Raw genomic sequence first — 10,956 nt, forward strand, 5'->3', positions numbered from 1 at the left:
TACTGAACATCATTAGCCATCAGGGAAATTCAAATTAAAACCACACTGAAATACCACTACACACCTAGCAGAATGGCTAAAAATTAAAAAGACTGACAACACCAAATGTTGGTGAGATGTAGAGCAACTGGAATTTGCATATCAGTGATAGGTGTGTAAAATGCTATAACCACTTTGGGAAGCAGTTTAGCAATTTCTTTTCCTTTTTTTTTGGTGGCAAAATTTACTTAACAATATTTACCATTTTAGATCATGTGGTTTTTCCCCTTTATTCCCTTAATGTGTGCTGTATTACATTGATTGTTTTTTTTTTACATTGATATTCACATGCTGTACTATTCTTACATTCCAATAATAAATTCCACATGGTTATGGTGTTAATCCTTTTAATATGCTGCTGAATTTGATTTGCTAGTATTTTGTTGGGGATTTGTGCATCAGTATTCACAAGGGATATTGGTCTGTAGTTTTCTTGTACCATCTTTGCCTGGCTTTGTTATTAGGGTAATGCTGACCTCATAGAATGAGTTAGGAAGTACTCCCTCCTCTTTCTTTTGGAGGATTTTGAAAAGGATTGTGTTAATTCTTCTTTAAAGATTTGGTAGAATTCACCAGTGAAGCCATCTGGTCGTGGCCTTTTTTGTTGTTGAGGTTTTTGATTACTGATTCAATTTCCTTACTAGTCATAGGGCTATTCAGATTCTCTATATCTTCATGGCTCAGTCCTGATAGGTTGCATGTTTCTAGGAATTTATTCATTTTATCTAGGTTACCCATTATGTTGGCATACAGTTGTTCATAGTAGTCTTTGATAATCCATTTTATTTCTGTAAAATCTGGAGTAATGTCCCCTCTTTCATTCTGATTTTAGTATTCTGAGTCTTTTCTCTTTTTTTGTTAATCTTTTTTAGCTAAAGATTTATCAGTTTTGTTGATCTTTTAAAGAATTGATTTTTGGTTTTGTTGATTTTCTCCATTTGTTTTTCTATTCTCTATTTTATTTATCTCTGCTCTTTATTATTTCTTTCCTTCTGCTAGCTTCGGGTTTTGTTTGTTCCTTTTCTGCTTCCTTTAAAGTATAAAGTTGGGTTATTGATTTGAAATTTTTCTTCATGTAGACATTTACAGCTATAAATTTTTCTCTTATCACTGCTTTTGCTGCATCTCATAAATTTTGGTATGTTGTATTTTCATTTTCATTCGTCTCAAGAGGTTTTCTCATTCCCTTGTGATTTCTTCTTTGACCATTGGTTGCATAAGAGTGTGATGTTTAATTTCCACATACTTGTGAATTTTCCACTTTTCCATCTGTTATTGAGTTCTAGTTTCATTCCATTGTGGTCAGAAAAGGTACTTTGTATGACCTTTTTAAATATATTAAGGCTTGTTTTGTGGCCTATCATATGTTCTACCCTGGAGAATGTTTCATTTGCACTTGAGAAAAAAAGTGTATTCTGCTGTTGTTTGGTGGACGTTCTGTATATGTCTGTTAGATCCAGTTGGTGTATAGTGTTGTTTATATCCTCTATTTCCTCATTTATCATCTGTCTGTATTATTCATTATTGAAAGTATGGTATTGAAGTCTCCAGCTTACTGTAGAAGTGTCTGTTTCTCCCAGTTCTATCTATGTTTGCTTCATATCTTATGGAACTCTGATATTTGGTGCATATATGCTTATAGTTGTTATATCTTCCTGATGAATTGACCCTTTTATTAATAAATAATCTTGTTTTTTGTAAATGTTTTTGACATAAGATCTATTTTGTCTTATATTGGTATAGCCATCCCAACTCTTTTTCTTCATGGAGTATCTTTTTTCATCCTTTTACCTTCAGCCTGTGTGTGTCCTGAAATCTAAAGTGAGTCTCATGTAGACAGAATGTAGTTGGATCATGTGTTTTTATTCCTTCTGCCAGTCTGTACCTTTTGATTGAGAAGTTTAATCCATTTACATTTAAAATAACTGCCAATAGGAAAGGACTTATTTTTGCCATTTTGTTGTTTGTTTTGTTTATGTCATAGCTTTTTTATCTCTCATTTCCTCCATTACTGCCTTCTTTTGTGCTTATTTGATTTTTGGTAATGACAGATACTTTTATGTGTTTACCATAGCAATTACATGTAACATTCTAGTTATAACTATTTTAAATTGATACCAACTTAACATTAATTGCATATGCAAACTGCTAATAAACAGCTGTCTTCCCACTCCACTTTGTTATCGATGATACAGATAACATCTTTGTATATTATGTATCCATTAACACAGATTTATAATTATTTTTATGCATTCTTCTTTTAAATCGTGCAGAAAATTAAAAGTGGAGTTACAAGCAAAAATTACAATAATGCTGTTTTTTATATTGCCCATTTATTTACCTTTACCAGAGATCTTTGTATCCTCATATGACTTCAAGTTACTGTCTAGCTTCCTTTTATTTTAAATGACAGGATTCCCTTTAACATTTATCGTAGGCCATGTCTAATGGTTATGAACTCCCTCAACTTAACGTTTTTCTAGGAATGTCTTAATTTCATCATCTTTTTTGAAGGACAGTTTGCCAGATGTAGAATTTTCATTTGATAATTTTTTCTTTTAGCACTTTATGTATACAGTTGACCATTGAACAACATGGGTTTGAGCTGTGTATGTCCACTTATACACAGATTTTTTTCAATAAATAAATTGGAATATTTTTTGGAGATTTGCAGCAATTTGAAAAATCTTGCAGATGAACTGTGTAGCCTAGAAATATCAAAAAATTAAGAAAAAGTTAGGTATGTCATGAATGCATATAGTATATGTAGATACTAGTCTATTATTTACTACCATAAAATATATAAAATCTATTGTAAAAGTTAAAATTTATCAAAACTTAGACATACAAATTCTTACAGACCTTACATTTTGCTGTACACAGTTGAAAGAAATGTAGACAAAGATGCGCTATTAAATCATAACTGCATAAAATTAACTATAGTACATACTGTACTACTGTAATACTTTTGTAGCCACCTCCTGTTGCTATTGAGGTGAGCTTCGGTGTTGCGGGTATCTGCGTAAATGCTGTGTGATGCTAATCATCTCCATGTGAGCAGCTGGTCTCTCCAGTAAATTTTGTGTCACAGTAAAAAGTGCTCTCACGGTTTTCTCTTATGATTTTCTTAATAACATTTTCTTTTCTCTAGCTAGCTTACTTTATTGTGAGAATACAGTGTATAATACAAATAACATACAAAATGTGTTAATCGACATTATTGGTAAGGCTTCCAGTCAAGAGTAGGCTATTAGTAGATAAATTTTAGGGAAGTCAAAAGTTATACATGGATTTTCAACTGCATGGGGAGTCAGTACCCATAACCCTCCATGTTGTTCAAGGGTCAACTGTATTATCCCACTGCCTTCTGGTGCTGAGAAATCAGCTGATAATTTTATTAATTATCTTGTATGTGATGAGTCACTTTTCTCTTGATGCTCTCAAGATTCTCTTTTTGTTTTATGACTGTTTGGTTATAATGTGTATCAGTGTGGTTCTCTTAGGTTTCTCCTACTTGGAGTTTGTTTAGATTTTTGGATTTCTAGGTTTATGTCTTTCCTCAAAGTATGGCAGTTTTTGTCCCTTATTTCTTCAAATAATCTCTGCCCCTTTCTCTCTTTTCTTTTTCCTGGACTCATAACGCATGTATTGGTCTGCTTGATGGTGTTCCTTATGTCCCTTAGGTTCTGTTCACTGTTTTTCATTCTTCTCCTCAGAATTGATCATTTCAACTGTCCTGTCTTCAGGGTTGCTGATTCTTTCTTCTGTCTGCTCAATCCTGATGTTGAACCTCACTACTGAAGTTTTTTTGTTTTTTGTTTTTAAAGGATGGGGGAGGGGGGATACATCTGCTTACACCATTAGCACATCCGCTGCTGACTTCAGACCTGGCCGTGTCCAGGGGCCCAAATGAGCCATTAGGTGATTTGTCTTCTGTGCTTCTCCCTCTGTGTTTTGTTTTTGTTTTTGTTTTTCATAGGTGGCCAGTATGGGGAACCAAACTCTTGACCCTGGTATTAACAAGGCCATGCTCTAACCAACTTTGCTATCTGGCCAGCCCTCCTAGTGAAGTTTTCAATTCATTTTTGTATTTTTCAGCTTCAGACTTTGTTTGGTTTCTTTTTATAATTTTTATTACTTTGATATTCTCATTTTGTTCATTTTTTAGGTTTCTGATTTTAGTTGAAAATTGGAAATTTGAAAAAACAGCCACCTCTCCCAGTCTTTGTAGACTGATTGTGAGCCTTGATATTAGTGCAGTGTGAAAGCTTAAGGTCTTCTTGGGTCTTTTCTGAGCATGTCTTACCTGGGCCTGCATGCACCCATCTCAAGTCCCCTAAATCCACGGCTGTTTTTTAATCTCTTAATTTCCCAAAGCATCTCATCCCAGCTTCTCCTTGGGACCTTAGGTGATGTATTGTATGTCTCTGCCCAATCTCTTGCCTCAGTCATCTGCATGTCTGATATCCCCTGCAGCTTTCCCAAGCAGTAGCCATCGCTTTCCCACCTGAGAGGTAAGTTAGGCAAAACAGAAACAAGTTCCTCGGGCAGCCCACACATAGGGTAGAATGTTGCAAAAAAGGCCCGCTCTCCTCCATCTAGTGCCAGGGAGGCAGCTGGGAACCGGGCTGCTGCTTCCTCCAGACCAGGACCACATCACACTGCGGAGGTGGTAGGGCAAGGTTGAGTAAAAATACCATAAAATTTCATGTCATTTTGAATGTGGCTGTTTCTTGAATGGGCATTTACTTGGTTGCTATAAATCTTTGACTGCTTTCTAGGGTTCCTGTAAGGTTATTTTAGTCAGTCTCTCTTTTTTTGGTGTTCCCATGGGGGAACAAGGTCTCAGAATGTCTTAGTCCACCATTTTTCTGACATCAGTCCAATGCTCAGGTTTTGTTTTAAAAGAAATGAAATTTATTTCTTACAGTTTTGAAAACTGGGAAGTCCACAGTCCAGGGAACACATCTAGTGAAAGCCTTCTTGGTGGGGGCTCATACAGAGTCCCATGCAGCATATGATATCACCTGGTGAAAATTAATGCTCAGGCTTTAATTTTAAAGTCATTAAAATACAGTTGCTTCCTGTATTGAGTGGGGTTAGGTTTGAAAGTCCTCTCCTCACAACCCTGCTCGCTTGAGTAGCTTGCATACGCAGAGTGCTAGGGCCCTAATGTGAGGTGCAGTGGTGTCTCTGGTTTCTCTTTGACTGGGGCTGCTCAGCTGAACGGGGATTGTGGGGTTTCAGTACCACACATCTGGCTTCCTACAAGGTGTTGCTGTCTGTCCTGTTGTCCTTGTGGTCACAGTGGTGAAATATGAAACTTGTAGACCTTGCCCTATGGGGAAGTATCTATAGGCATGGAGCTCTCACCAGTAACCTAGATGAGGGCGTGGGTCACAGCCGATCTCAGTGGCAAACAGTGGTCTCCAGGAGAGAATCAAGGCCCTGGAGGTTCCATGCCCTTGTCACACTGTTCCGAAGAGAAGAAATCTAAGCAGGAGGAATATCACTGACCATCCACAAGCCAGCTGCTCTGTGTGGATAGGGAGGGCAGGCCCTGAGAGTAGCACAGACAGAAAAGCTTCCAGATCCATGAGTGACTAGCCTCTGCTATGGCTGCCCACAGAGAGCTGGTTTAGTATCCAGTATGGCCAGGGAGGGAACATCGAGAAAGCACCCACCCAGGGGCACTGCTCTCTGAGCTGGACAGACCAATGGGCTGTGAACCTGAGGCTCTCCCTGTGTCCTCTACCCCTTCCCATACATGCCATGACATAGACTCATGTAGAGCTGATCCTGTGCTTTTCTGAGACAGCACTGGGAGAAAGGAAAGAGGCTGCCAGCCTGTGGCCCACAGCAGGGGTTTCACCAGCCAGCAGAGGCTTAGGCCCAGCCAGCACTCCCACTCCTCCTCTGACCTAAGCACGTGATCCCACCTTCTGTACCTCCTGGGGTCTGTTTCTTGCCTGTCAATGTGCCCTGGAGCAGCCCCACAGTCTAACACTGTCCACCCAAAAACAGGGAGCACAGGCCTCTTTCTTGGTACCTGTCCCAATGCCACCTCCACTTACCTAGCATAAGTGCACCTCTGCAGCACTGTGCTGTGTACAGTCCCATCATAGGAAAACTGCCAGAGGTTTACCCTGCTTTCCTCAAGTGGAGATCCCACACAGAAAGATGGAGTGAGTCATCACTGCCAGGGAAAGTCACCTGCCTTTAACCGGACAACCCTGTTCTTCCAGTGGTGTGGGCTTCAGATCCACTTCTGCACAGGGCAGCGTGGCCAGAACTGCCAACTGGTCCCAGGAGCAGCTCCAGCCAGACCAGTCCAAGCCCCTGAACCCATGCCTACAATTGCCAGGCCTCAGCTCAAGGCAGCAGGATAGATGCGGAAGGGAACAGAGGAGGAGGGCCTGGCCAGTTGTCAACAACAAGTACCAGAGACGTCCCTGCTTTGCCCCCGAGGAATGTTTCTGAGGCTCCCAGCCCTGAGTAGGTTTTCTTGTGGTTTTCCTGAACACCAAATTCTTGTCCCAACGTTGGCCACTCACAAGATTTGTCCTCTACACTCAGAACAGCACTTCCACATCCCCAAACGGCCAACAGAACTCACCCCATCAGAGAGCCAGGCTTCTGGTGGATAGCAGAGCCCACTGCACACCTTCTGGCCTTGGCCTTGCTCCACATGGGCCTCCCTGTGGCCACAGCTCTTTGCCAAGAACTTTCACATGCTCCCACTGACAGCCTCCAGAGAGGGCCGTGCCAGGTGGGAAAGTTCTCTCATCCCAGAGTGTCTCTACTGCTATTGTGCTCCCTACAGAACCAGCTCCTGCACCTACTCTGGCTTCCTGGAGTCATTAACTCCGTTGCCTTTCTTCTGTGTACACAGCTACCCTTCCTGTCATCTTCCTTCCCACACCTTGCAGCCTCAGAGGAGGGCCTGGCCAGTTGTCAACAACAGTGCCGGAGGGGCCCCTGATTTGCTCTGGGGAACATTTCCAAGGGTTGGGGTTGGATGGACAGACTTCCGGCCCCAAAAGTATGTTTTCTCTTGTCAGGCTCTCCCAAAGTGCCCCTGAGGTCAGCCCTGCCTTCCATAGCCAGAGGGCACCCCAGAGGGATGGCCCCACCCCATCCAGCCAGGCCTCAGCTGTCCAGCGCAGCAGCTTCCATCCCTCATCGGCCCCACACAGCTACAAGGCTCCCATCTAAAAGGCCCGAATTGCTTTGTGAGCTGCTCACCCCCAGCCCACACCCACTGTACATGATCCTGCATTCACCTGTCTTCATCCTGTCCCACTGCCTGACCAGAGCCCGCATACAGGCTCCCTGGCTCTTGGAGGGGTTTCCAACGCTTCTAGTCACACACCCTCAGCCCCTCTTGAATAATGCACTTCCAAGTTCCCGTCTCACTCCAGGAAGCCCCTCTGTCTCACTGCCACGTGTGGGCCTCACCTCAGCCTTTTCTCCAGGACGCCTGGGCAAAGAGACCTTAGCAAGACCTCAAAGAACGAACAAGAAGCCTCCCTGTGTCTTTCAGGATAAATTTGCCTTTTCCCCAGGGTCTTATGTTTCTAGTTTTTTTGCAAGTCTTTCTGGAATTCTGAAGATGTTCTGGAGGAGTTTGACTAAAGTATACAAAAACTCAGCTCAGAGTTTTTTGTTGTTTTGGTCTTTTGCTTCTCACAGGTGTTCAGATCCTTTTCAAATAAACTAACCCAGCCACAGAGGAGAAGCAGCCATTAGGCCCTTCTCTGTGAAAGGAGGCTGTGTTTCCCTCTCAGTGCTATAGCCCTGGTATGAGGCACTTCAAGCATTTGCTGGATGGGAGGATGGCAGGACTGTGACAGGAGCAACAGAGATGGCTAACTACAGATACTGTTTGGAATCTTACCTGAGGGGCTTCAGCAAGAAGGCTTCCAGAAGTTGAAAATGTGGGCTGGGTTGTCCTCAGGCACCCCGTGGCATGGAATAGCCCCCACTCTAAGAACAACTTGGTACTTGGTAGCAGGTTTGGTTTGGTTGGCTAGTGCCTTGCAAGTGGCTTCTCACCACAAGCCACCTCAGCTGCCAGGAGAGGCTCTCTGGTGTAGGGGCTGTTCCTGGGTGGAGTGGAGCCAGCTTCTGGTGTCTCATGATCACAGCATTTTCTGCTTTGCAGACTGATGAAGAGAAGCAGCAGGATTTACCTGTGGTGATGCCAGTTTTTGACAGAAATACCTGCAGCATCCCCAGATCCCAAATCTCTTTCATTGACTACTTCATCACAGACATGTTTGATGCTTGGGATGGTAAGAAATCTTACAGCATCTTCTTTAAATTACAGGGTACGGTCAGGTAGTGTATTTCACTGTACAATGTGTTTGGGGGCTAAGGCTTTCAAGAGGGAGTAAGAAGAAATGAACCATCACCAAGGGCCCTTGAGGGCTGGGTGGGTTTTGTTCATTTACACCCCTTCCCCCAGGTGTAGGCATCTTTATGCCTATTTAATAGATGAGGAAATTGAACTTGGGGTCACACAGCTGGTAGTAGAGAGGCTAGGATTCAAAACCAGTAGTGTTGACTCCAAAACCCAGTTTTTCTGTGTGAGCCCTTTGCCATTTCCTCTCCCGGCTTCTCCCAGGCCTCACTCTGCACCAGGCATGTCACTACCCTTTAACCTTCAGGTGGAGTCAAAGGAGCCTGTCGAATAAAAGGTTATGAGAGAAGAGGACCCCACTAATACTCTCTGGGCACCTTGTGCCCTAAGGGCTGCACATTGGGGAATGGTAAATAAATGTCCAGATCCAGGGACTCAAATTCAGATGTAGTCAGGAAGATACAAGCCCATGTCTCCAGGAGGGCAGAGGGTGCTCTGAGGCGACCAGATGTGGGGCCTTGTGGTTGAGGCAAAAGACTAAGAAGAACAGTGGGAAAAGCCGTGGCTCTGAGGGCAAACTGCAGGCTCTGCCACTCCCGGCTTCTGGGACCCAGACCAGGCCCCACTTCCCTCCTGCGGTGCGCCTGGGAGGTGGTGCAGGCAGGAGGACACGGCATGTGTGAGACATGTGGCTGTGGGAAGTGGGGAGAGCACAAAAGAGCCCTGACATCCCAGGTGCATAGGCTCTGGGTAAGTGGAAATTAAGCAGGTTAGCTACCTTCTGTGTAATTTACCGAAGTTAGTTCAGTCAGTGGTCACAGAGGAGGTGCTGGCACTGAGTACAAGATTGAACTTCAGTAAACCTTGGTTCACTCAAGCTGCTGGGTCGGCCTGCCTGTGTGTGTCTGTCCCTTAAAATGCTCTCATTAAAAGCCTAAATCTGTGAACCAAGGCTGTGAAAGGATATCCCATTCCCATCTTTTTCTCCAGTCTTTGTAGACCTGCCTGATTTAATGCAGCATCTTGACAACAACTTTAAATACTGGAAAGGACTGGACGATATGAAGCTGCGGAGCCTCCGACCACCTCCTGAAGAGGGCAAGACACTGCCTGGACCTTGAGGCTTTCTACCTCTGGTCATTTGGAATTCCTGAGCGCAGCCAGAGTTCCTTAGGCAGAACCGTTCCCTGGTCTGTAGAGCCTGTGAAAGCACACGGGGACATCTGTAACCTTCTGAAGCCATCATCTGATGCCATTGCTATAAAGTGAGACTTAGCCACTGTAGCTTGGGCCTGCTGCAGGGGCTCTTCGGAAAGGCACATGAGAACTATGGTTGGCACCAGCTTTCTGTTAAAATGCAAGGTCTGGAGTGCCCCTGTGGAGGGTGTTGGTGGATTTCCCGCCAGTGATAGAGAATGTCTTATTGCAAACAATTTCTTTCAATTATTTTCAGCACTTAAGAACAGCTAATGGCAATCAGATCTTTAGCATCTTTTTCACATCATCACAGAAGGTGCAATCACTCACTTTGGAACACTACTGAAAGTGACTTCTCTTTTAAAATTGAGTAGCAAATGAAAAATAAAAATTTGAAGTTGATTATTATCAATTATTAAAATGTCTTATTTATTTTATTAAAAGTTCAATATTTTCTATGAATTTAAAAATACTTCAAAGCCAAAGCCAACTTCAAATGCCATGACCAAATTTTACATGATTCATATTCATTAAATATACATTACTTGGTGTACAGACTTATCTTCATAATACAAATTAAAAATATTATAAAATGACATTTTTTACTACACTATAGAAATATTTGTGTATGTTATACTCTTTTCTGATTGATGCTAATTGGAAAAAGCTGTTTTATTGATAGGTCTTATTCTAGCCTTCAGAGGAGGCTGCTTCTACTGTATAGAACCCAGGGCTCTGAGACAGCTCTAGTGATCTGATGAGCTTTGCAGGTGACTCCCCAAGGTAAAATAATACTCTTCTTGGTTTGCAAAGAAAAATTAGGACCTAACACTTTTTCCTAAAATGTTATAATTGAATTTCCAAAAGCTTGCCTTATTTTCTACTGTTTCTATAAAATACTCCCTATGAAAACGAAGAGCAAAAACGGAATATTTAATGAACTGACATTTTATAACCAACCTGTTTTCATCTGCAGTAGGAAACTTTGATTCCAGAAGTTTATAAAAGTTCTGTATCTTCACATTTTGAATAAGCATAATACCATAAAAACAAAGACACTTGGTAACATGTCAAAGTGTTTGTCATTTCATTTTAAACTTGTATTTGGGTTTTTTTCCCAGATAAAAATGAAATTAAACTATCTATTTTTAAGAAATCATGTATTGCCTTTTCTTTGAAGTTTTGTTTATAATACTTATGATAGTTAATCTTTTCCTCTTTCTAAAAATGCCTTTATTTTACAGAAAAGATTAGTAGTTAAATGACTTTTTCTAGGTCACACAGCACCAAATGTATATGTTGAAAAATTCTCAGAACACTCATTCACTTTCTGATACCCACTCAGATATATCAGGCAT

General features: G+C 42.0%; 1 protein-coding gene across 1 annotated transcript in view; it reads left to right on the plus strand.

The window, feature by feature from the left end:
• The window catches only part of PDE8A (phosphodiesterase 8A), a 159,491-nt gene extending 148,812 nt beyond the window's left edge, over positions 1-10,679 (plus strand). Inside the window, exons 21-22 of the mRNA XM_063088669.1 lie at positions 8,204-8,333; positions 9,392-10,679. Of these exons, the coding sequence (XP_062944739.1) occupies positions 8,204-8,333; positions 9,392-9,522 (261 nt within the window). The 3' untranslated portion in view covers positions 9,523-10,679. The remainder of the gene's footprint in view (positions 1-8,203; positions 8,334-9,391) is intronic.
• Positions 10,680-10,956: the final 277 nt, after the last annotated feature.

This window comes from Cynocephalus volans, chromosome 3, assembly GCF_027409185.1.
Source record: "Cynocephalus volans isolate mCynVol1 chromosome 3, mCynVol1.pri, whole genome shotgun sequence".
Classification (NCBI taxonomy): domain Eukaryota; kingdom Metazoa; phylum Chordata; class Mammalia; order Dermoptera; family Cynocephalidae; genus Cynocephalus; species Cynocephalus volans.